Source organism: Falco peregrinus, chromosome 15 (assembly GCF_023634155.1).
Source record: "Falco peregrinus isolate bFalPer1 chromosome 15, bFalPer1.pri, whole genome shotgun sequence".
Classification (NCBI taxonomy): Eukaryota; Metazoa; Chordata; class Aves; order Falconiformes; family Falconidae; genus Falco; species Falco peregrinus.
In genome coordinates this window covers 8,232,915-8,257,089 of record NC_073735.1, presented here as the reverse complement: position 1 = coordinate 8,257,089, position 24,175 = coordinate 8,232,915, and the positions used below count along the sequence as shown (strand labels likewise).

The following is a 24,175-nucleotide window of genomic DNA, read 5'->3' as shown; positions in this document are numbered from 1 at the left end:
TAGGAAGAGAAGGGAAGAGAAGGGAAGAGAAGGGAAGAGAAGGGAAGAGAAGGGAAGAGAAGGGAAGAGAAGGGAAGAGAAGGGAAGAGAAGGGAAGAGAAGGGAAGAGAAGGGAAGAGAAGGGAAGAGAAGGGAAGAGAAGGGAAGAGAACCCAAACAGACACCACCACCCCCAGCTTACCCTCCAACCCGAAAATTTAGTTCAACCAGCTTACTCAAGTTTTTAAACTGGTCATTGACTTAACATCATTTGGAATAGCAAAACGAACGATATCATCAAGCTGAACTGACAGTAGCTTCCTGTTTTGTGAAGTATAAGTGACTGAGTCTAAACTGAATCAGTGAGTAATACACATTTACACTGGATACCTAGCTTCCTGCTTATGCGTTCCACATGATGTTACCTTCCAGCTGTCAGTAACAACTCCTATTGGCCCAAAAGATACCATTTGGTACACGTGACTTAATAATATTGACACCGTATTTAATGGAAAGTTTCGCAAACCTGTAAAGAGAATACCAAGTCTGCACCTTACACAAAGCAAGCATGGACCAGAACTGAAAACCCCCTTATGATGATATTAAGGATCCAAGACATTTCCAGTCCGAAACCTTTTGGAAGCAACAGAATGTAGGCTTGCCTGTACAATTACTCATCACAATGTGTCCATACCTTGGGAAAACGCAAAGGAAAAACCAGCAGGCTACTGCTTCCTAATTTCAGCGTCCACAAAAAAAGCGCAGTTTCCCCAGTGACTAAAAGGTAAGTTCAAGAGCCTTTCAAGAGGATGGAAAAGGAATTCAGACTCTTCCCAGACTTCCCAGCTGTCTCCAAGCATGTCAGTTTCAGCTTCACAGCAAAACTGTAAAGTTTGCCGAACCAGGATTTTTCTGCTAGCTATCTTCCCAGCTGGAAGCGCTGTTTCAAGGCGCCTTTGAAGAGAGCTTTCTCCTGCCCATTAACTTTGCAAAAACCGGACGAGTCACAAGTCACCGGGGTCCACCTACAAGACCCGGATAACGGCGCCGAGGGGCTCCCTCGGTCCCTCAACCTCCCTCGCTCGTAACCACCCTTCAGAAAGGCAGAGATAAAAGCAAAAGGCACAGCCCCATCGAACAGCCCCAGCAAACCTCCCCGTGCCGAGCCGAGAAGCGCCACCATTTCGCAAACCGCCGGTCCGGTGGAAAAAAAAGCACCCCCCGCACCCTGGCTCTGCCCACGGAAGCGGGCGGCCGGGCTAGCGCCCGGGGCAGCCGCCGCCGGACCCTTCCCTGTGCTCCTCCGGCAGCTGACCCCCGCGCCTCGGCCAGGCCGGGGCGGCCGCGGCACAAAGCGGCAGCGCAGCCCGCCCGGCCGCGTCGACTCCCGCCGTGCCCATTGTTTCCGGAGGACCCGGGCCGCACTGCGGCGTCGGCCCCGCCGTGGCGGAGAGCGACGCGGGGCCGGCGCCGCCCGCCAAACGAAGCTGCGCCACACCAGCACCTCCCGCCCGCGAACAATGGAGCGGCCCCCGCCCGCCGCCACGGCCGGCAACAAGCGCCGCCACGGCCCCGCCCCGCGCCACGGCCCCGCGGCCCGGCCGCTCCCGGCCCTGCTCGGCCCGGTCGCCCCTGCCCCGCCCGCGGGCCCCTCGGCGCCGCCAGGCCCCGCCGCTCCCGCGGGCCGCCGCAGGCCGCGAGGCTCGGCCAGGCGGCAGCAGCTCCCCCCGCCCCGCTCCCGCCGCCCCACGCCCGCCTCGGCGCCCCAGCCTGTCCTCACCGCCACCAGCCGCGCTCCCCCCTCGCCCAGGTATAAAATCCTTTCGCTCCCCCTTGGTGCCTTGTTATGGCGACTCGACGCTCCAAGATGGCGGCTTCCTCCTTCCTCCCGTGCGCCCTCCCCCTCCCGGCAGGGCAGGCCGGCCCCACCCCGCACGCACACGCACACGCACGCACAAGCACGGCGGGAGGGGGCGCGGCTTCCGCTCGGCCCGGCCCGGCGCCCCCGGGTCCGGGTGCGGGGAGCGGCCGTAGGGGGCTCGCCGCCGGCGCAGGCCATGTCAGCCCTGTCCTTGGTGGAGGGCGGGCGAGCGCTCGCCGCCGGCGAGTCCCGCTGCCGTTCGGGTTGGCGCAGAAGGAGCGACCGCCGAGCCGGTGCCGCCGCCTCTGGCAGCGACGGGGCCTGCCGGAGCGTGTGGCCTGGCTGCGTGCTGCGGCGGGGCACCTGCGGGGCCAGGGGCAGGAGCCGCCAGCAGCGCTTGCCGTGGGCCCCCTCAGAGAGACACCAGAAACGTCCCGTTTCCCAAACACAAGTTAGCACAGCTTCCTTACGTAGTCGTTAAAACACAGCTAACACAAACGTAAGACTGAAAGGCTGACCCGTGGCACGCAGGAGCTGTAACTGCCCGTGGTGGCGGGCTGGAAATGGCGATCTCCTTTTTAGAGAGCTACCGTCTACAGGGGTTTTGACAAACTGAGGCACAAGGGAACATAATCTTAAACACTAGCCTAAAAGTGCTGGTAATTCCAAAATTGTTTTGCAGGCAAGTCTTTCTTCCAATGTTTTTGCATATTGGGAACAAAAAGACAGGGAAACCTGATTCCCTCTCACATTGCCGTTTTTTCCTAGCTCCTCCCATCTATGGCCATCCTCAGATCATTGTTTATCCCGGGCCTCAACAGCAAAACGCGCAGCTGGGGCCTGTGCGAGATGCCGTGCCATTCCCTCCTCTGCCAGGTGCAGCACAGCCATCCCCATCAGGCCCAGCAACCCGCCTGGTGTAACAATTTAACATATTGCTGCCCAGTTCTCAGGGGAAATAAGATCAGCAGAGCCTTGTCCTTCATTTATTTTTTTCTTTTGTTCGCTCCCAGACTACCTGCTGCTCTGCTGTGGGGCAGCTGCCGTGTCCTGAACTGCAGTCCCCTGGGGCAGAGAGGTCATCAGCCTCTCTGCCACCTGATGCGTTCCTCTTTCTTTCTAAAGCTTCTGTTCCAAGCATGGCAAGAGAAAAAAGAACCTGAAAAGACAGGCATTGTGCCTTCAAATGCCAGGGCAGTGGAAAAGCTGCATCTGACCTGTTTCTTGATGTGCCAGTTTGTTGTGCTGCTTGTCGGCCAAAGGGTGCAGCAGTTACAGCTGGAGAAGCCTCGACTCCTTGGTTCCCACAGTCACAGGCATATGCTGGGCACAATATTTGTTCTCGGGTGCCTGCTGCTGCTGCTCTGGCCCTGCTGTGCAGGGACCTGCGTTTCATCTCAACCCTTCACAGGGATAAGCATCGCACTTCACGATGAGATACACAGGAAATAGCATGCTCTAACCTTAAAAGAACAAGTGACAACAGAAATTAACAGATTAGTAAATACAACTAACATCTGTAGGCAGCATGTGCTTCGCAAAGCTTTGGTTGCGGTAACAGCAAATGAGGCAAACTGAAAAGATTCAGAAGCCAGAAGTGATCTGGCTTTTCTCAGGCAGAGCTCAGAAAGTCAGTGTAATGTCAAACAGGTCAGTGGATGTGCTTGTTGGTCACATAGTTACACAGAACGGAGCAACTGTTACAAGTAGTGCATTTTATCGTCCTTGTGTAAAGCTAAATAATTGCCTGTTATCAGAATACCTTATAGAAGTTAAAGAAATTTTGTGTTCCTGACCAAACAAGAATAGTTCTCCAGTAAGAGTGTGTGCCTGTGAAGAAAGCCAGAGTTCAGCCAGGAATTTCCATGTACGACCACCAAAACAGTCCTCAAATATTTAACATTTAATTTTGTGACAATTTTCTTCCATAGCCAGTTCCTTACCTGCCTGTGAAGTGACATTGTTTTTCATGTACATTTCTGCCCATTTATTTTTCTCCCATGTGCTTCTATCATCTTTCTTACATTTCATGCTACAGCAACAGGTGGATCCCATAGGTCGTGTCTGTACAGTAGCAGTCACTTCCTCAGTGTAGTACGTGCTTGAAAATGGCATCATTTGTGTCTATTGCTTTGGAGTGGGCTCCCTGTCATTCCCACGCCACATCTGAGGGCCAGGCTTACAGCCTGGGGTGTGTTTCCAGCCTATAGTTCCCCATAGCGGCATCCTGCAAACTGTCCCTCTGACCCAAGAGGTTCTGCAGCATCACTGTCACCTACAGACTCACAGTACCTTACTTTGCAAAGTACTTCTGCTTTCCTTATGGGGTAGTTGGGGTGGGGGGAGGCAGCATTTGTTGAAGCTGTCTCACAGACAGAGTGGGTCCCAAATGTGCCCTGCCATGGAGAGCAGCACCCTTGTTGCTAGCCCTTAAAGGAAGTTACTGATGCTGAGTACTCCACCCTTCAGTTCTAGCTGAGTGAAAACATCCTTCCTAACCTGTCTCCCAGGCACAGTGACACCCCACTTCTCACCTCACCCCACAGCCCCAGCAGTGCAGCCACACCATGTGGGACAGGGCTCGCTCAGCCTGTACTCCCCCCATGAGGTGGGGAGTGTGAGGCACAGCACGAGCCCCCCGTGCCCTCCCTCCAGTTTTGCTGCTCACCGTTCTCTTACTTTTGGGAGAAGGGATGCCCAGAGGCTGGCGTGTCGGGTGGGCACGTGCGGGTGCGCACAAAAGTCCTCAGAGCAGGGGAGGCTGGCAACATCCTGGGGGCAGCAGGTTCCTGTCAAGTCAGGATCACTAGGTTCCTGCTAAGAAGCATAAGGAGCAGATGAAATCAAACAGTGCTCACCAGAAACACTGCCACCTTCTTTACCAGTCTGAGTCCCACTGGGCCCCTTGCTGGTGGTACAGAGGCTTTGGTGCAGCTGTGCCCAGACAGGAGGAGGATGGGCACTATGCTTGTCAACCATCTCAGCTCCTCAGAGGGAAAGAGCTTTCTGCCAAAACGCCAGCTGTGATGCTGTCCTATCCTGCTGACCCAGACTGGGGCTTTCACACCGTCATTCTGCTGCTGTGACATTACTAGACAAAACACCCATTTCCCACCTTTATTGTGGGCAAGACAAGCACTGCAGGAATACGTCTAGTCAAGGGGCTTCCCTGCGTGTCATGCAGCACACCAGCTTCTGCTAGCTAGTGCCATTCCTTAGACCTGTGGAGCAGCCTCCAAAGCCATGCCGTCCTGTGCAAGCCGCTGCACACCCCGCCGAGCCAAGGTGAGGGGAGAAGCCGCAGCAGAAGGAGAAGACATCTGCAGGTCCCTGAGGTTAAAGCAGCCAGGAGAGCCCTGAGGTGCAGGCCCATGGCCATACAGACCAGACCCATGCATTTCATCTCGGCTGCCTTCAAAGTACTGTACAGCTCTAGAGAGGTGCTGAGATCTGGGGATCTTTCTGGTAAGGGTGCCCCTCGGCACAGAGCTTTCCAAAGCCTTTTGGACCACCTGGGACAAGAACTGCCATGGGCAAGAGCCCTGGAGGTTTCCAGGAAAGACCTACAGACATTCTGGATTTTCTCTGGTACAGACCAAAGGAATGTGGATTCTTCAAACCATACTTCGAAAAATCAGCTTACAGCACTAGAAAAAAGATGATAAAGCTAGATGCTAATCTTTACATCAGTTAGGTCACTCTATGCTTGGAGCTCATTTGCCTTGCAAATACTCTATTGTAACTTGCTGGGTCCCTCCCTACTCACTTAAATGATTAACTCCACCCCAAAAAAAGAAGAACTTTTGCTGAAACTGCTGGAGGAGAGACGGATCCTGCCCCCTGAAACCATGGGGCCTGTCAGCTACTCATCAGAGACCTATGACTTGGTGAGTCGGGCCTGGGTTTGCTTGATAACAGGGAGAGCAAGGAGAGCTGGGGTGGGCTGAAAGACCTGGTTTCTATCCATCCATCTTCTCACCCGCCCATTGGCAAAGGGAGAGCTTGAGTGAATTCTTACACTGGCACAATCAGCCCTCACATTCCTTAAGTCTGGACTTGACTGGTGAGGGGACTGCAAGCAACAGCACTGTGCTTGCAGAGAGCTGTTGTAACATGGCTGCAGCCACTGTGGTCCAAAGGTGCCAGGTATTACCTTGGGGGCAGCTGCCTCACCACTGGGACCTCGTGCACTGACCCTAAGCATCGTCCTTGTGCGGGGACCAAGCCCACAGTCACTGCCCAAGGGTCGGGAGGCTCGCTGGGAGAGCTGGGCTGCTGCAGCCCTACACCCTGCTTGCCAGCCTGTCCTAGTCTCTGTTCCCTGCACAGCCACTGACACAACATGAGTGTAAAACACTTGTTCTGAGTTGGGTACCCTTTGCACCAGCCTTTGGTGGTATAAATGACTGTGCATACGGTATGCAGAGCCCTGGAAATCTCATCTGGTATCTTTACGTAACAGGAATACCCAAGTGAACCCAATGCTGGCTCTCCGCACGTGAAAACCCTTGGTATGACTGTGCACACTCCTAACCCTGCTTGCCTTCTCCACAAACAGGCTGCCGTAGACTCTGCTGAAAGGGCGATACGCAATATATTTACAAGAGGGGAATTCTGAAGAGGGGAAGATAAATTACAAGTACTTCTTCTAATAGGGAACGATGATGCTGTTGTATTCAGCCCCATACTTCTCTCTTCCCTGTGTTTGCAAGTGAAAGGCAGCAGCTGCACCTTTTAGGGTATGTTGTGCTATCCAAGAGGAAGTCCACAGCAGTGCTATCATTAGCCTGGTTTTCAAACATTGCAGCTCAGAATTTATTTTTTAGTACACTGGCTTTCTGTAGCAGATCTCAGGTTTCGTTTAGTTTCTCTGTCACAGCACTAGCAAAACTAGCCGACTGCAACAAGGCTTTTACCATCCCATACCAGGTTAACTTCAAGAAGTAGTTCCTGCGCCTTGCCCCGGCACAGCCACCAATCCCCCACAAGGTTTCAACAGTTCATCCACTGTCCATGCTGCTTCTTCATCCTCTTCAGGCCAGTCCACCCTGCTTCTTGCCTCTGCTGCATTCAGAGTCTTCCTTCTCCAGGCTCCTCTTCCAGCCAGCCACTCCTCATCTGGGCTCCCTTCTTCTCCTGGGGCCTCTCCTTGTCTCTCCTACATTCCGGGCGTGCTCTCTCTCCTCCCTCTGCTTCTTCCAGGTCTCTCTGCACCCGGTGCTCCCTTCATCTGGCCCTACTCTTCCATACCCCTTAGAGCTATTTAACTACTTAGCAGGAATAAGCCACCTCTGTACATTATCCACGTCAGCCAACCCACCACCCCTGAAACAAGACCACAGCTGTATATTATCAATGTTAATTAAGTCTTCATACCTCTATAATTCCTCTACATTTCTCTAAAAAGAGGAATACTGGATTTAATTTTTACCAATTTTTCTGTCCCTCCTTTGTCCTGTACACCAGGGAAGAGAAAGGAAATGGTTGGGGACAGGGTAAGCCCTACCCTCCTTACTTTTTCTGATTCATCCAGTATAAAAATCCTTTGTGAACAGTGGTCATTCCTTTAGAACCTTTTTGCAGAAGACACTTCTCTCTCTGACCTCTGCTGAAGTTCAGTGGCAGTTCTAATGCTTGCCAAGAGGTTAGAACCAAACCCAAACCTTTTTCATCTCCATGCTGGTTTGTTCCTTCAGCCACTCTCTCCATTGGAAATCTGTCCCACTGCCAGAAAACCAGCAAAGCTGAAGTGCACCACCTGCCTGCCCATGGCGCGTCACATGCTATAAGCAAGTGGCTGCTTGTGACAAAATTGTGTCGTTTTTAACGCAGCAGGATTAAGCAGCAGTGGGATTTGTTCTTCGTATACAATACTTTCCAGAACCTTAGCTTAGTGATTTTTACCTTTGCTTTAAATGATTTTAAGTTATAAAGGAGACCACATGTAAGGGAGGGAACTCGGCTAACTTTGGGACTAAGCACTGACAGTCAGGTGCCACAGCAAGAAGAGTTTTATACCTTTTCTCAGACTTCTCACAGTCAGGAGTTTGTGCCGTGCATTTCCCACCTCTGTCTCCTGGGAGCTTCCCAGGTTTGGTTCCCTTTCTGGGACAGAGAGGCCACAGATCTGACACGAGCAATGCCGCATTGGCTTTGGTGGCGCCGTATGTTGCTCTACTTATACTTGGCACTTGTAGCAGCAACCTACCTGCAGAGGTTTGCAAAAAAAGGCCTCAATGGTATCCTGTCAAAGTGGTGACACAAACCTTGCCCTGTGCACTCACCAGAGGATCACTTGACCAATTGAGCAAGCAGGGAAGGAATAATGATGAGAACGTTTGCATCAAAAGGTCATTTACCTCATTACCACCCAGTGAGTGCAGCAAGGGCCTCATCTAAACTTTCATACCATACGGGACCAGTCATTACTGTAACCCTGTGGAAGAGTAACATGCCCAAAATAAAAACACCATTCCTCCACAGCAAGAAAGCTTTTCCTGCTTAACCTTCCTCAGCTGCAGACTAGAGAAACAAAAACTCTGTTGCAGAAAGGCCACTGAGATCTCCACCAGGTCCCCTGAGGTGCTGCGGGCCAGTTTTCACTGTAGCAGGACCAACATGACTCAAGAACCCTAAAGGCACCTGTGCTACAGTAGTGTGGCATTTCCAAAGTCTTTGCTTTTATTTGTGGGTTTCCCTAGTTCAGCACCCGGAGAGGGAATGAGGATGAGCAGAAGCTCTGTCAGTAACTTGCACTAATGTGGGCAATTTCAGTTTTAAGGCTTTGGGAATGAAATATGCTTCTCTTGGCCCTGGCATGGGCTAGAAGGGAATGACTCACGTGGAAAATCCCTAATAGTGCAGAAACTGCTTCTCTCTGCAGCCAAATGTTTTGATTGTTGGCAGTTGCGGGGAACTGAGAAAAGCAGCTGACGTGCAGAGACTGGAATAACTCTGAGACATGGGTTAGAGGGGAAAAGGGATCCCTGAACAAAGAGCCCACAGGAACAGGCTTCTGAAGCATGTGTTTGACTGCTCAGTCACAGAAAAAGACACTACCTTATCGCCTATCCCCAAATCTGGCAGCAATTGTATTGCAGGAGACCTGCACAGGGGTCGCCCTGTGTGCACACTTCTGGCTTCTCCCCTTCCAGGTCAGGCAGACACCCTCTTCCAGTCCTAGAAATGGGAATCGCAGCAGAGTCCCCAGAAGCCTTGGCTTGTCACATTCCAAGCATCTCCTGCAGCTCTGGCCCCTGCCCTTCCTGTCTCAGCCCATACGCTGACTTCTCATCCTCTTTTATTTGTCTCCAACTCATCTCTGTCAGCTGCCACCTACACTCACTGCTCTGCTTGGAGATGCACATGACAGGATGTCTCAGACACAGCTCAGTGCACGCTTCCCCTGCCCGCAGCAAGTCACTTACTGTAAGCTCCCTACCTGCCCACCATCAGCAATCAGATGGTGTCCGATAGTAGAGCTCAGCCTCTGCACCTCCAGCTCTGAATGCAAGGTGATGCTGGAAACCATTCAGCAGCCAAAGCCACTGAACACTGTGCAGGTTGCCATCCGCTGCAGTCATTGATGGCACTGGCGTCATTGATGGCACTGGCATGGCTCCAGGCAGCGCTCAACACTCTGGCCAGTAAACCTGGCCATTTCCCATCACTTCCTTCTCCCCTTTAAAGCTAGAACCCTCCAACCTCGCCCCAGTGAAGTTGTCCTGTTCCAACATGTTCTCTTTGGGATTTTCAGTATGGTCACCCTTGTGTCCTGAGCGGCCTGGTTTGGTCAATATGAAAAATTGCGGGTTTAGTTTGGGTTTGTTTTTTTTTCAGGGAGATTCAAGGATCTGGCCCAGGCCAACACATCACAGGTTTCTGTGCATGTTGGTAACTCCTGACACAGGGTCTGGATATGGAGTAGGCAGGAAATATTTTCAAGCCAGGGAGAAAACAAATTGGGAGGAATTTCTAAAGGCTTTTGTCTTTAGCAGCTGCCTCCAGAATCATACCCTAAACTAGAAAAATAACTGTTCTTTGGAAATATGACTGCTTCTTCTCACCAAAGGCTTGCAGTTCCACTGTTACATTAGGGGAAGACAGTTGTGTGTGTCTGAGGTTTTGGGCAGAGGGAAGGACTCCCAGCCCCTGAGAGGGGAGACCCATGTGGGAGCAAGCACCATGGCATCACAGCACAGCAGCAGCACCACTGGGTGCAGCGCTGGTGGGGAATGGGACTGTGGCAACATCATCAGTAACTTAAGTCAGACCACGGTCTGTCTGGCTCAGTGCTCCTTCTGGCAGCAGTCAAAGATAGAGGCCCAGGGAAGAGGGTAAGAGCTGGACAAGCTTATTCCACACTTTCCCGAAGGGCTTACTCACCCTCCTACTGTCCACTGCTCAGGGACCGCCTGAGCCAGCTGCCTGCTCCACGCATTCAGTAATGCTCTGTAGACTTCTGCCCATCAACATGCCCAGGCTCCCCCTTGGAGCCACACAGATGCTTTTGGCAGCACAGCAGTTCGAAACAAGTGCTGCCACTGTAAAGTCACCTCTTTACCCCAGGCAGTCACATGCGGAGGCACCCAGCATTTGCCTGGGGAAGGCTGCCTGAAAGAGAAGAAGCATAAATCACTCTTCTCTAGCTAGGCACAACACAGGGCTCAAGGCTGGTCACGGTCATTTGGCTTAGTGGCACATGCTGGGGGAGCAAAAACCCCCAAATAAGCTCTAAAACTGTCTAAAACAGGGCTAGTATTTTTAGATGGGAACTTTGGCTGATGAGAGAAGGAACAGCAGGTGCAAACGGCTACAGCTGGCAGTGAAAGGTATGAAAGCAGCAAGCAGAGACTTCCGCTGTGGTTCATGTTGAAGTCTCGGTGCTGGTCTCCAGAGAGGGAGTGGGTGGGGGACCTCAGGGTAACTGCTTCTGAGCTTTTCCCCATTGTCACTAATTTCTTAGCTTGTTGCAAAGCCTCCTGTGCTGCTCTCTTTTTGTGCTCATCCAAGCCCTTTGCTTTTGCGAACACGCAGCTTCTGCAAGGCACCCAAGGCTGGCTGGACCATGCCCACCATCCGGGAGGCTTGTCCCAAGTGTGACTCCAGCCTCCTGGCATTTGGGACTTGCCCACAGTCTCAGCCCAAATACAGGCTGCTCACCTGGCAAGAGCTACAGCAGACCAAGCATAAGTCACACCTGTGGTGGCTCTATCACACTTTCCTTACCAGGTATCAGCCTGGGGTCCAAGTAGTGTTTTCAGGTTCCCGTTCCTGCTCTGACTGCAACTGATTCAGAACCACAAGGTTTACCAACAGAACAGAATTCTCTCTCCACCATCCATCCCCAGCACCACAGTGGCTCAGAGGTGTTCCTCCAGTCATGTTTGAACACCCACCCCACACCATCTTTCTCTGAGCACTTGGAGTGCCACTGTCCCCACCTCGCCTTGCTCTACACCCAGGCAGCTCTGAGGTGTCCAAGGAGGAGAGGCAGAGAGGGACAGGATCAGTGCACACAGCTTGCAGTGCAGATGTTCTGTGTGGTGAATCCCACCACCTTCATACCTGACAGCAGGCAGGGCAGGAACAATCATTGTCAGAAATGGGTGGAAAAATGAGGAGAGCTGGTAGAGAAGGGCTCTGTGCTGTGTGAGAAAGCACAAGCCACCAGCAGGTAACTCAGGAAGAACCAGAAAATGAAACTGGTCATCTGTCTGGACACGAGAACACCCTCAAATATGATAATTAAAGGTACAGACTGAGCAGCCCTCGCTATCAGAGATCAGGACAACCCCCTTCATGTGCTGCTGCAGCTCCTGGCACCATAGGGACCTCCCAGGTCATCACACTCCAGACATGGGCATCGTACTGACACAGGTGGGCTGCAGGATGTGGGGATGCTCTGCTCTGGGTCTGCTTTAGGTGCAGCTGAGGGACTGGGTTCTCATGTTCAGAAACTCCCCCTCTGATAACCAGACTCTCTCTCTTCCCCAGAGCCAGGTGGAGCTGAGTGGCTACTACGAAGCCGACAACACCACCCCTTCTTTGGAGGGTTACTTTTGCTTCAACCCAGCCTCATCTGTGGTTGGCAACCAGAGAGACCCCTTCAGAAAGGTCTTCATGCCACTCATCTACCTGCTGATTTTCGTGTTGGGGACTGTAGGCAACGCCCTGGTTCTGGTAATTTTAGAGAGGTTCAAGCGGTCTCGCACTACCACAGAAAACTTCCTTTTCCACCTCACCCTGGCCAACTTGGTGCTGTTGCTCACCTTCCCCTTCAGCGTGGTGGAGAGCTTAGCTGGGTGGGTCTTTGGGAAGTTCCTCTGCAAGATCCTCAGTGCTGTCCACAAGATCAATTTCTACTGCAGTAGCATGCTACTGGGGTGCATCGCGGTGGACCGCTACCTGGCCATCGTCTATGCGATCCACACCTACCGCAAACGCAGAGCTCGCTCCATCCACCTCACCTGCATGGCTGTCTGGCTCTGCTCACTGCTTTTGACCTTACCCGATCTTATCTTCATGGAAGTCTGGACAGATGACAGCAACCGCAGCATTTGCTATTTTCCAGAGGTTGGGATTGATGGTAACAACGCCTGGCTGGCGACCCGCTTCCTCTACCACACCGTGGGCTTCTTTGTGCCCCTGCTGGTCATGTGTTACTGCTACACAGCCATTGTCCGGGCCCTGTGTCAGTCCCAGCGACTTCAGAGGCAAAAAGCTGTCCGTGTGGCCATCCTGGTCACAGGTATCTTCCTGCTCTGCTGGAGCCCGTACCACATTGTCATCTTCCTGAACACGCTTACCAAGCTAGAAGCCTTCACCAAGAACTGCCTCCTGGAAGACCAGCTGGACACGGCCATCATGGTGACAGAGGCCATCGGCTTCATGCACTGCTGCCTCAACCCCATCCTCTACGCCTTCATTGGAGTCAAGTTTCGTAACGACTTCTTCCGGATCCTGCAGGAGCTCAGCTGCATAAGCCAGGAGACTCTGCAGGAGATCCTGGAGGTGACGAGGAAGGGCAGTGGGATTGAGTCTGACAACACCACCTCTATCTCCACTTTCTAGCTGGGAAAGGCTGCCTGCAGGGCAGAACCAGCCTGGAATTTTCCTTCCCAGCGGCACACATGCTGTGGCCTCAGTCCTAGGTTTCACAAGCATCCCCTCCACTTTCTTCACTCCTCAGGAAACTGAGGTCCAATAGCAACTGAACACCGAAATTCCACCAGATACCTTCCCTGGCTCCTTCTGGATCTCATACCCGTGGAAATCCATCTGGCAGCTGTTGGTGAACACTGACTCTGATAGCCACTCTGGCGCGGCTGGATGAACCCGAGTGGGTTGAACCTGATGTTTCCACCTCTCCCTCGAAAGACTGACTGCAGGTGTCCTGTGCACAGAGCCAGGCACGAGACTAGGGTGCCAGGGGCAAGGAAAAAAAGGACAACCAAGTAAATGTGGAGTTGTGTCAGTGAGCGAGGACCGAGGACAAAAGCTAAGCAGGTCTCCATTTTACTGGCTCAGCTTCATAGAGACATGTCCAAAGGAAGCTGTGGGACTCATTGGCCACAGCAGCTGGAACAAGAGATGCAGGTAGGACCAGCAGGGAATACAGAGCTCACTCCAATAGCATGGGCATACAGTGCTGGGTGATCTCTGGCTGCAATATTGCTCCTTCTGCTGCATGACATCCCCTTGGCCAGCTGTGGCACGCTGATCTTCATGGCTCATGCCAGAAGGTCCTGCCATGGACTGAAAGATTTGACTGTCATGGGTTCCTTTCCAGCCAGCTGCATCCTATCCCACTCATTCGATCCGTTTTACTGCTGTTAAGAGCTCCAGCGAGCAACTGCTGAACTGAATGCCTGACTATGCAAAAGCTTTCCTTTAAGGAAGAAAGTTGTCTGAAGAGACAGCTTGTGTCTTGTGACTGAGCACAGGGGAGACAAACCACACGGCTTTGTGAGGCTGAATGTGTAACTTTCTTTTTTGCAGCTAGTTGTAAGGCAGTTTGTGGGTTCTGAGAGCAAGGAGACCCACTGCCCCAGAGTAGGGAAAAAAGCTCATTTGCATAATTGCTCTTGTTTTTAGTGAGCTGAGAGGGAATGTAGCGGTTTGCTTTGCATTGTACTTTCTGGTATTTTTGCTCCACCTGCATCTAAGGTGGAGCAAAATCTAACCACCTTTCAGAGGTTTTGTGCATCCAGGTTTACACAAGACAAACCCGGGCACTGGTCTTGCCCTGAACAATGTGTACCCAGGAACTGCTCAGATCAGAGAAGCTTGTTAATGGTTTGGTCAAAAACAAGAGCGGCAGCTTTCACTGTCGTGAATTATCGCACCGCAAGCTGGCGTGTGGGGCAGCCCTAGCGGACTGGGGCAGCCTGCTGCTTCCTATTAGGTCTTGTCACAGCATAACATCGCAGCATGTACACAGCATTGCTCCATTACGTTTCTCTCGCTAGCTAAGTGGTGCTGTAGCCTGAACAGTATGAGAGCCATACATCCCCACTGTCGTGCGAGCGTGACCCTAATCACAAGCGCATTTCAAAACCTGCTGTACCATTCACCTTGCTTTTTAAGCAAAGTTGGAACAACATCAGCTCTCCTGCTGGAGGAATTTTGTGCAAAACTCACCTCTGAGGTTCAACCCACTAACAAAGGGCTCGGTTGTAGCCGAACTTCACTGTACCCAAGGGCCCTGCTAAAAACACCAGTCATTATGGTAGGGGTCACATTATATTAGTCCAGCTCAGGCAGAGATCTCAACAGCTCATTCTCAGACGGTGACTTGAGGAGAACCCCCCCGCCATGTATAAAGCTTTCATACAGCAAGCAGTTCACCATTTCCTGCAGCACCGCACCGCCAAAGCTGAAACCTACAGGTAACGGCGACCGTAGTTGTCCAAGCACATACGCACAGCAGAGGAAGAGCAGCTCTCTGAAGCCTGCCCTTGCTATCTCCACAGTTGCACTCATGAGCAAACCCATTGCAGATGCATTGTAAACACCTCCCCAGCCCTGGTTCTGATGGGAACTGTGTTTATACACAAAAATGGTACTGAAGAAAGGTACAGTCAGGCGTAAAATACTTACAGTGCTCACAAGGTAAAGAAAAGATTGCCTGCAAAATAAGAGTGAACAGATTATGCCTCTATTGTTACTATAGTTTTTAGTGTGTTTGTAAACTTTCAGGAAGTTTTGACATCAGCTGTAATAAACAGTTAAATAAAATACCATCTTCTCATGTACAGCATAATGTAAGCAGCTGTCTGCAGTCATGTCACCTTTGCAAGGGAAATGCATCAGAGAGCACTAAGTGGGTTGATGGCACCTTCCTGACAAGCATTGCTGTGCGCTCATAGAGATCACAGGGCTCATAAGAGCACCTTGCTCTGATTTCCCTTCCCCAGTGCCAGAGAAGGCTCTGCCGTGTTCAGTTCCATCCATTCAGAACCAGTTCCATCCTATGTTAGCTCCCTGCTTTACAGGACCTCTTCCACTGACTGAAGCACCTCCTAACCCAAGTGGAAAGCTGTCCCTGCCACCATGTTCAGCTTGGCCAGCCTGGGGAGCTGGCAGACCCTTCCCCAAAGAGTGAATATGGTTTCTCCTGCAGCTGTGTGCAGCCAGCCTGCTGAATGGCGACAAGAAGAAAGCAAGAGGAGGAACTCTCCTTCACCACAGAGGAAGCTGGGCTTTCCACTCAGTGAAATCCTCCCCATCTGCATGAGGTTTGTATGGTGTCACATGCCTTAGCCCAGACCGGGCTTCCCAGCTAAGCGCTCGCACAGAGCTGCCCCGGGACACTGCAGCCCTCAGGCAGCTCTTCAGGCTCCCCTGGGGAGCTCTGCTCAGCACCCAGCTCAGTGCTGCCAAGTAAGGCCGATGGGCTCTGCCCACCCCAGGCTGCTAGGAAGGGGGACTGAGGTGAGGGGAGTTCTGAGGCAGCTCCTGCAGGGAGTTGGGGCAGTGGTGTGTGGGCAGGCCACCTCTTCACTGTCCACACCGCATGTTCTGCGACCCTGGCCGTGGGTTGTGCTCTGCAAACAAGGCTAGAGCAGGCAACCCAGGGAAAGCCCAGGTCACTGCTGAAGGCAACTCCAAAGAAGGGGGCACAAGGACCCACACAACAGCATGCTTCTTTGCATTTCCTATGGGGTGACCGAGTCTCCCAGGGGGCAGAGCTGGGGTGTCTCAGCAGAGCGTCCTGCTGCACACATGCAGCAATCATAGGGCCATGGCAGGCAGCAGAGCATGCACCAATCGGCGCAAGCCAGGGAACACATGAATAAACGTGTGCCTGGGAATGCTGCAGAGAAGGGGCTCTCCCCACGCCCTCACACCCTTCCTAGCAGCTCTAGCACCCGTGCCCCACCATGACTCACACACAATTTCATTTTCCTTATCAAGAAGACAACCTACTTTCTCACCCCAATCTCCCAGAACCACGCAGATGCTCAAGCACTTCAGTGCCTGTACTGCTGCCTGCCGTGTCTTCCTGATTTTGAGCACAAGTGGCTCTGGACACAGGACACCACAGCCACCAAGGCCTGTAAGCCTGGGTCCTGGGCAGCATGCCACATGCATCACCTCAGGTCTGCGCAGACGGTAGCACAAACCTTTCCTCTCTCTGAGCTCCCAGAACCAGCCTCTCAACCTGCTGCCGTCACAGCGTGCTCCACATATGCTCTAGCTCCCCGCAAACATGCAGCAGCTATGGTACAAGCAAGCTTTGCTGGGGGAACAGCGGGGCTTCAGCCACCGATAGACAGCTTGGGCAGCACATCCCTGCTCTGGGTCACCTCTCTGCTCTGCAGTCCTGCCCAGGACTTGAGGCATCCAGGATGGCCCTGCCTGGGCCTCCACCTCTGTGCATGCCTCTCCACCTACCTGGGAAGCGTCCTGTCCCACATCATTCGAGGGCAGCTCCCTGATCCCTGCCCAGCTTCCACTGCCCGTAAGCAGCAGGGCCCAATGGCTGCACACTGCAGGCAGGTCTGCACCAAGCACAGGTGTCCCAGTTCCTCCAAGGAGCTTGGAGCTGCCTCATGAAGGGCAGGAGCTTCTCTAGATGGAGCCACACAGCAATTGCTTCAAAGTTGCAGGAGGTGGGACCTGCAGTGCTGGAAGCCACGCTTGCGGCTCAGGCGGCTGGCTCCTATCCCGCACCTACCCTTCCCCCAGCGCCTGCAGCTTTCCTGCCTGGCACAGGTGGCTGAGAGCAACGTACTCAGAACCACCATGAAGGCAGGGACCAACAGCAGACAGGAGGGGGAAATGAGGCTGTTTGCCTCGTGACTGTTACTTGTTTGCAGCAGCTCGAAAAGATGATCCATTTCAAGCCACAGGAGCTAGCAGACGGGCTGGCACAGCACAGGATGGGAGAGAACAGCCAGCACAGCCTGGACTTAGGCAGCAAAATCCACAATATGGTAGCGAACTGCTCTGAGCCATGTGGTTGCGTCTCCTTCAACGCCAGGGAGCCGGCACACAATGAGGAGGGCCAGATCACCCACCCTGCACAGGCCTCTGTGGGCCCTGAACAGCTGACCCTGCTACGAGAGGAGGCTGCCCAAACTTCACTGAAAAAAAGAAAACTCAGACCACAGCCAAGTCCCAACATACCTTAAGCACAGATGACTCCCGTAGTCCAGAAGAGCTCCTCTCCTCTCAAATGGAGCCACCACCTCAGGTTAAGTTAATTTATAGCGGGGCCAGCCGAGCCCCTCTGACCAGCCCCAGCCTGCCACACAGACGCTGGCTGAGCTCCTGGGGGCTGGGCTGAGCACACCTGCTTGCAGCCTGGCAGAAAATCACAGAGCAAACTGAAGACAGGTGCAGGGTCAGGTTTTGAAATTTGTCTTTTTAATAAAAAGGCACCTATAAAACAGGTCAATACATTACAGGCAGCACAGATACCCAAAAACAAGCCTAAAAATTGTTTCAAATAAAAACCAATAAGATGTCTTCACATATTGTATTTATATATTTATATTTATATATATATTTATATAATGGTACAAAATGACTGGGGAAGTTTCTCCATGGGATGACAGAGAACAGGTCAGTCACCATTACCTCAACGTGACAGCTAATTCCACGTGTGTGATTATCTGACGTACTGAAAGATGTGATTTCCCAGTGTTCGCTTTTCTGGAGCTGGAAAAACATGGCGAAGTCACAGCTAAAATATGGGCAAACCTCTTTACTGTGATTAGGTGGAGTCAGTACAGAACTCAAGCTGAGAAGCCGAGCAATAAACTACAAGACACAAGACGAGACGCAGCTCATGGCAGCGGGCAACTGGCTGATGGCACACCTTGCCCAGGTCTAACAAGGACTGGCTGTTCCTGAGCTCCCGGAGAAGCTCCTGCCAGATTGCTGTTCACAGATGCGTCTGGGAGCGGCACCCGGGGCAGGGGGTTGTCAGGCAGCACTTCTCCCTGTCGTTCAGCCATTGAAGCGGTAGGGGTAGGGCCGACTCCAGGGCAGTGGGATTTTACAGAAGAGCAAGCTCTGACCTAGCATCAGGACTTCCCTTTTCTAGCCAGGGCTACCAAGACAAAAGGCTTTGCTTCTTACTCATTTTGTCACTGAAGAAGAGGACTTCCTCCCACCACCAGGCAGAAGTAGCACCATGCTGCCCTGTCCCTGCGAGTGGGCAGTGCTGACCTCCCAGCACCGCACAGTGGCACGCTGCAGCCTGTGGGCTCCAGTCAGCACAGGGATAACATGCTGCCGACAGAGCAAGGACCGCAAGCCCCAGGCAACTTCTGAGTTGGGCTGGGCAAAAGGGGACAACAGGGCAGGTACATACACGTGAAGATCTCAACCAGGGTAAAACAAGAGCTGTCTACAAACAAAAAAAATCCTTCCATATAGAAAATATTATGGCTTCAAATTAACCGAGACTAGCTGGTGAACGATGAGCTAGATTTGGGGCTGGTACTGGCATTTGGATGTTTACAAGAAACTACCAGAGCCAACACCCTGAAGTGCAGCCAAGAGAAGCCACAGCCTTTCAGGCAAGTCAAGTTTACTAAGAGCTACATCGGTTCGAGCAACATTCTCCTGCACAAAACACACGCTCCAAAAGGATGGAGAATGCAAGCAGCAAACACATTGGGTCCAAAGCACACTTCGTTAGCCTAGGCTGAAGATTGTTCCTCTGCTCTAACTGCCAAGGCAGGGATAAGCACTTCCTGGGATTGTTCCCATTTTGCCATCCCCAAAGATGCTGCTCACTCACATCATACACAACAAAATTGCACAAAGCAGGAGACCAGAGCAAAATCCTTCCTCCAGTCCAGACCCATGTTCCCCACCCAGTACTGCTCACTACCAAACGCCCCAAGGCTTCAACGTATTCCTAACTGGACTCTGTGGCTCCATCTTCTCACAGATTGGATCAGGACAGCTGCTAGGCTGACATTTCAGCACCCACCAGCCTTTAAGAACAGCAACTTGATAAAAAGCGTCGCTGTTCACTCGCTACTTGACAATCTCCCTTTCCAAAAGCTCTCTCCTCCCTGCAGCAGCAAGTAGGGACAGGTGAGCTCTGTTACAAGAGAGGTAGTATGCTAAGTCTGGCTCTGCAGAGATAATCCTCCAAGTGGCATTCCTCTGGCAATCACATGCCCCGAGTTCACCATTGGATACCCATAGGGTACACCGTGCTGGAACGCGGTCCCCACGGAGGTCTGGAGATGCTGTGGCATGTGCAGAAGCGTGCGCATCCCCCACAGTCCCCTCCATGAACAAACACAGGAAAGACCATCAATGCTGCATGCAGGAAGACCTTACAGGAGGGAGGGTGCGGAGGGTGGAGCGTATCCAGAAAAGCCAGAGTTGTTCAAACAGCACGCTTCCACCAGGCTAGGAACAAGGAGCTGCAACGCAACCTCAGCCTCTTCTGTCTGAAGCACAGGATGGCTGCATCGCTGACACTGTGCAAGGCAACTCCCATACCAATATGGAGTATTGCACGCAGGGACAGGTCCTCTTCAACGGCTGGACCTCTATTGTGCAGCAGGGCAGGGCCGCAGCTGGTAGCTCAGGGTGAGATGGAGCGAAGACAGCCTGTGGAACTCCAGAGGAGGATGGACAAGCACAAGGAAGACCTGGGAGAGCATTCAACAGCAGAGGTAGAGGGGGCGCAGCGCAGTTGCGGAGGGTGATGGATGGGTAAAGGACAGGTGTAGGAAGGCTGTGAAGGAGCAGGGGTCCCAGCTAGCCTCTCCCAGAAGCACAGGAATGCATCACCTCACTCATCTCTGAGCCTGCCTATCCCTGCACACCACACCACCCTGGCCCACAGGGGACCCAGCGTGAAGGCAAGAGAAGGAAGGGACTAGAGGCAACAATGGCTGGTCGAGACCTTCAGGTTCAGCATGTCATCATCTGCAAAGACCGGATCCTCACCGCTTCTCCAGCTGAAGGGCCGGCATCCTCCCCATCTCAGCCACAGCAGCTTCACCACGGAGCAGCAACAGCTGTATCCCGCGAAGCTGCAGCCTCTGCCCTGACAGATGAGCACTGCTCTGGCAGCATTTCACTGGGGCCACAACTCTGACCTCCCTGATGGTCTTCAGTTGTTGGTTGCATTTGTGTACTTGGCACAGCCTCCACAAGGGCCTAAGATCTGCATGAAACTATACACCCCACACATGCAAACCATTCAGACACATGAACAACATATGTTTGACACAGAGTCACTCTACAATGGGATGTCTCAGTGCCCTGTGCACCCTGGGGGATCCTCCTGCCTCCCCCAAGGAAAGTTTTCAATCCTTGTACACTGTTGCCTTTAGCATGATTTGTGTTTCTGTTTTTTTAAAATATGTTTTGAGGCTTCTATTAAAACACAGAAATACAGAACAATTAAAAACCAGCACAAGTTTTGCCTTTCCCAGTGACCTATTTACAGCTAGTTCCAAAAACCCTCTTGCACATTTTGGTTGCTTAAAAAGGAAAAAAAATAAAATCAAAAGGAACAAAAAGAAAGAAGAAAAGGGAAAGAAAAACACTTGACAGAGGAAAACCATAAATGAAAAACTTTTGCCACAGGGTCTGGATGTCCCTGGTCACCACGCAGGGTTCAAAGTAACAGCCCCACTCCCAGCCCTTCCACCCTCCCTTTCCCCAAAAAAGAAAGGATAAAGAAACCCAATTCACATCAAGTTTACTGCACATCTGGTTTTCTGTGTAGAGGTGAATCCGATATGAAAAGCATCCCACGTGGTGTCCTCCACCAGCATTGGCCCCCAACCCTCCCCTGAAGAAAGGTTTAAAAATGTTTGTACAGGCAGCCCCATCCCCTGCCCACCCCTGAGCGCTGGCCAGGGTTAGAAAGGCAGGTTCGCCATGTTCCCAGGCCCAGGGATGTAACTCATCTGGCTGTCCAGGGAGACACTCCTCTGCCTCATCTGGTGCGTGACCATGAGGTTCTGCTGTGGCGGGGGCCCCATGAGAGAGCCCTGAGGTGACATCATGTGTCCTGTCTGGGCATACATCTCCCCCGACACAGACATGCTCCTCTGCTTGGCCTGCATCAGCATGAAATTCTGCTGGGCCATCAGGCTCTGCTGCGGAGACATCATGCCCTGGTGCATGCTGTTGCCCATCATGCCTTGCTGGGGCGGTATGCCTGTCCTGCCCAGCATGGGCACTTGTCCAGGGTGGCACATGGGCATGCCAAGTCCCCTCTGCATGCCCTGCTGCCCAGGGAGGCTGGGGGCATTCATACCTGGCCGCACCGGGGGCTGGTCAGCCATCATGTTCTGCAGGTTCATGAGGTGGAGGTTGGAAGGCTGCGATTTGGGTGCTTGGCTGTCGCTCTTGGGGAAATACTGCAAGGTGCTGCTTGGCTTCTCTGACGGGATGATCCTGGACAGGTCAAACTCGGGTATACCCGTGGGTGTGGGGCGGATGACCTCGCTGAGCTCAGGGTCGTTCAGCACCGATGCCACCCCAGGAAGCACGGGTGGGTAGGGCTCACCGATCCGAGGAGGGATGTTCTTGCTCATCATGTGCTGCTGAGGGGGCATCTGGCCGGGCTGCTGGGAGGGAAGGTCCTCAGGCGGCAAAGGCATCCCCGGTGGGTAATGCTGCTGCATCCCAGGGCCACCTCCCCCACCGGGGGCCATGGGAATGCCTCCGGCAGGAGACGGCATGGCATTGTGGGGCTGCTGCATGCGGGGGAACACGAGCTGGTTGGAAGGAATCATCTGCGAGCTGTTGGGCACAGGGCCACACTGCTGGTTCAATGAGTCCTGGGGCCCCGGGGGCAGCATCATGGGGTTCTGGGGAGGCACGCCCGCACCTGGTGCACTCGGGTGCATAGGAATGTTGGAGCCCAGAGGGTTCGGGGAGGACATCATGGAGGTGGGGGGCGGTTCATGGGAGAGGGGCTGCTGACCAGGCAGGTTCATTCCCATGGGGCTCTGAGAGGATCCAGGCCCCACGGAGTTCAAGTGCAGTTGATTCGGCTGATTCCCTGTTACGCCTAAGGAGAGGAAAAAAAAAAAAAGAGTTAACTCTGCCCACAGACCTATTGGGGCTGTAAAATCCACACCCTGGAAGCCAGCTGAGCACTTCTGCTTGGACAGCCCTGAGCATGGAGTGCGATGCTCAGTAAGCAGCCGCAAGATGGGCTTGCAGAGCACCAGCATCAGGAAGAAGCGCCCCAGACTCCAGCTCCCCAAGTGTGTGAGCAGCAGAGAGCTATTCCAGCTTCATCCTGTCCCACACTGGATTTGTAGTTCCTTACAGTGCACTGATTTTAGAGTACTAGCTGGTTCTGCACATCGGGACAGACCTAGGCCATGATCTCAGCAGGGCTCTCAACCACCCGGAAGGCACTGAGAAGCGACCCTTCACCACTGCCTGCCTGCAGGGTTAGCCACCCAGCAAGCTCCTGTGAGCACAAGACCTCGGGCGGTGAGGAGAAAAAAAAAGAAAGAGTTGGCAGCCCATCCAGGAGGGAGGACTGTGCTCATTGGTACAGCGGAGCAACTGGAGCGTGCTGAGGAACTTGGGTTAGGAGGGAGCCAATGCTTTTTTGCACGCTTGTGATCAGCTTCATTGACTACTCAGCAGTGAAAGAGTGAAAAAGTTAATTTTTCATTTTGAAAACTCCCAAAAATATTTATCAGACAGCTTTAAACCCCTATATCAAGTGGTACAGCATGCTGGAATTCCCCTTGGGCTGGTCACCAAGTGACAAACCCACACTCATTTGCCTAGCTATCCTCACCAGTGCCACCAGCTAGCAGAGCGTATCTGGCTGTCACCTACTGAAATCAGAACTATGCTATGATGCAACCTTGCCTGTGCAGGCACCTGGGCTCCAGCCAAAACACTAGGCTCACAAGCCCTGTTCAGAGCATCCCTCTCCCACTGCACAAGAACATGAGGGCTCCAAGTAGCAGACCTCTGCTTGCAAGCCCTGGGCCCAAGGCAACTCCAAGAGCCACAAAAATCCAGGGCCAGCATGTCCGCACAGGGTAAGGGTGGCTCCCAAAACTTCCAGAGCTTGTGGAAGAAGGGCATCTCAAATTCCAGACTGGCTCACGTCCTGCCAGGTAGCACAGCCAAGCCAAAAGGGCAGAGTAGTGAGCAGACTGTCACAAATGAGGGCAAATTTAAGCTTTTTGACATGGCAGTTGGTGGGAGATTACAGTTTCTAACACCTCTTCCACCTGGTGCCTCAGGCCTGCTGGCAGCCATGAGATGGTCCGACCCCTCACAAGCCCAGCCCCAGAAGTATGCACCTGACATGCTTCCAGGCGGGAGCATAGGCCTATCTGGCAGCAGCTCATCATCAGAGGTGGCGATGGTTTTGATGGCATTGTGGTAAAGCGGTGTGGAGCTGGGCATGGCATACTTGGACATCTGGGACATCATCAGCGAGAGGGGGTTCTGAGAGGGGGATGGATCTGGAGAGGAAGTAAAAGGCATGTTGGGATTCATGGTGCTAGAGGTGTTACTGGATGGTGCAGAAGAGCTGCTCCGAGGCCCGGAAGGGAGAGAACCTGCAAGCAAGAAACAGACCAGCTTAGTACTGCCCACACACCATGGCTTGCTCCTGTGAGACAGCGACTCTGTCTCCTCCTTCCAATGGCAGTGACCAGTGGAGGCTGCAAAACACAGAGCTGGCACAGCCCAGCACCCCCTGGACTCTGAGGGGGCTCATGTGGAGAACCCCGCTCCAGAATGGTGATGGACTTCCACTTCAAACTGCCCCTGACTGCCCAGCACAGACACATCTTTTGCTGCCTGTATCTCAGGGTTGAAGATAAAAGCTGCTCTGTTCACTCTCCTGTCTAC

The 24,175-nt window shown here is 52.9% G+C and overlaps 2 protein-coding genes across 5 annotated transcripts in view; one reads left to right on the top strand and one right to left on the bottom strand.

Moving 5' to 3' along the window:
- The first annotated feature begins 5,461 nt into the window (after nucleotides 1-5,461).
- Nucleotides 5,462-15,102, top strand: CXCR5 (C-X-C motif chemokine receptor 5). Its single transcript, XM_005240048.4, has 2 exons — nucleotides 5,462-5,727; nucleotides 11,837-15,102. The coding sequence occupies exons 1-2, from the start codon at nucleotides 5,611-5,613 to the stop codon at nucleotides 12,911-12,913; spliced, it is 1,194 nt and encodes a 397-aa protein (XP_005240105.2). The 5' UTR covers nucleotides 5,462-5,610; the 3' UTR covers nucleotides 12,914-15,102.
- A 2,589-nt stretch (nucleotides 15,103-17,691) lies between these two features.
- The window catches only part of BCL9L (BCL9 like), a 50,099-nt gene continuing 43,615 nt past the window's right edge, over nucleotides 17,692-24,175 (bottom strand). For 3 of the 4 annotated variants that reach the window (XM_055819323.1, XM_027790430.2, XM_055819321.1), the window contains 2 exons: nucleotides 23,620-23,880; nucleotides 17,692-22,352 (listed from right to left, as the gene is read on the bottom strand). In XM_055819323.1, the coding sequence (XP_055675298.1) occupies nucleotides 21,193-22,352; nucleotides 23,620-23,880 (1,421 nt within the window). In that variant the 3' untranslated portion in view covers nucleotides 17,692-21,192. The remainder of the gene's footprint in view (nucleotides 22,353-23,619; nucleotides 23,881-24,175) is intronic. The other variant, XM_055819324.1, reaches the window with a different exon arrangement.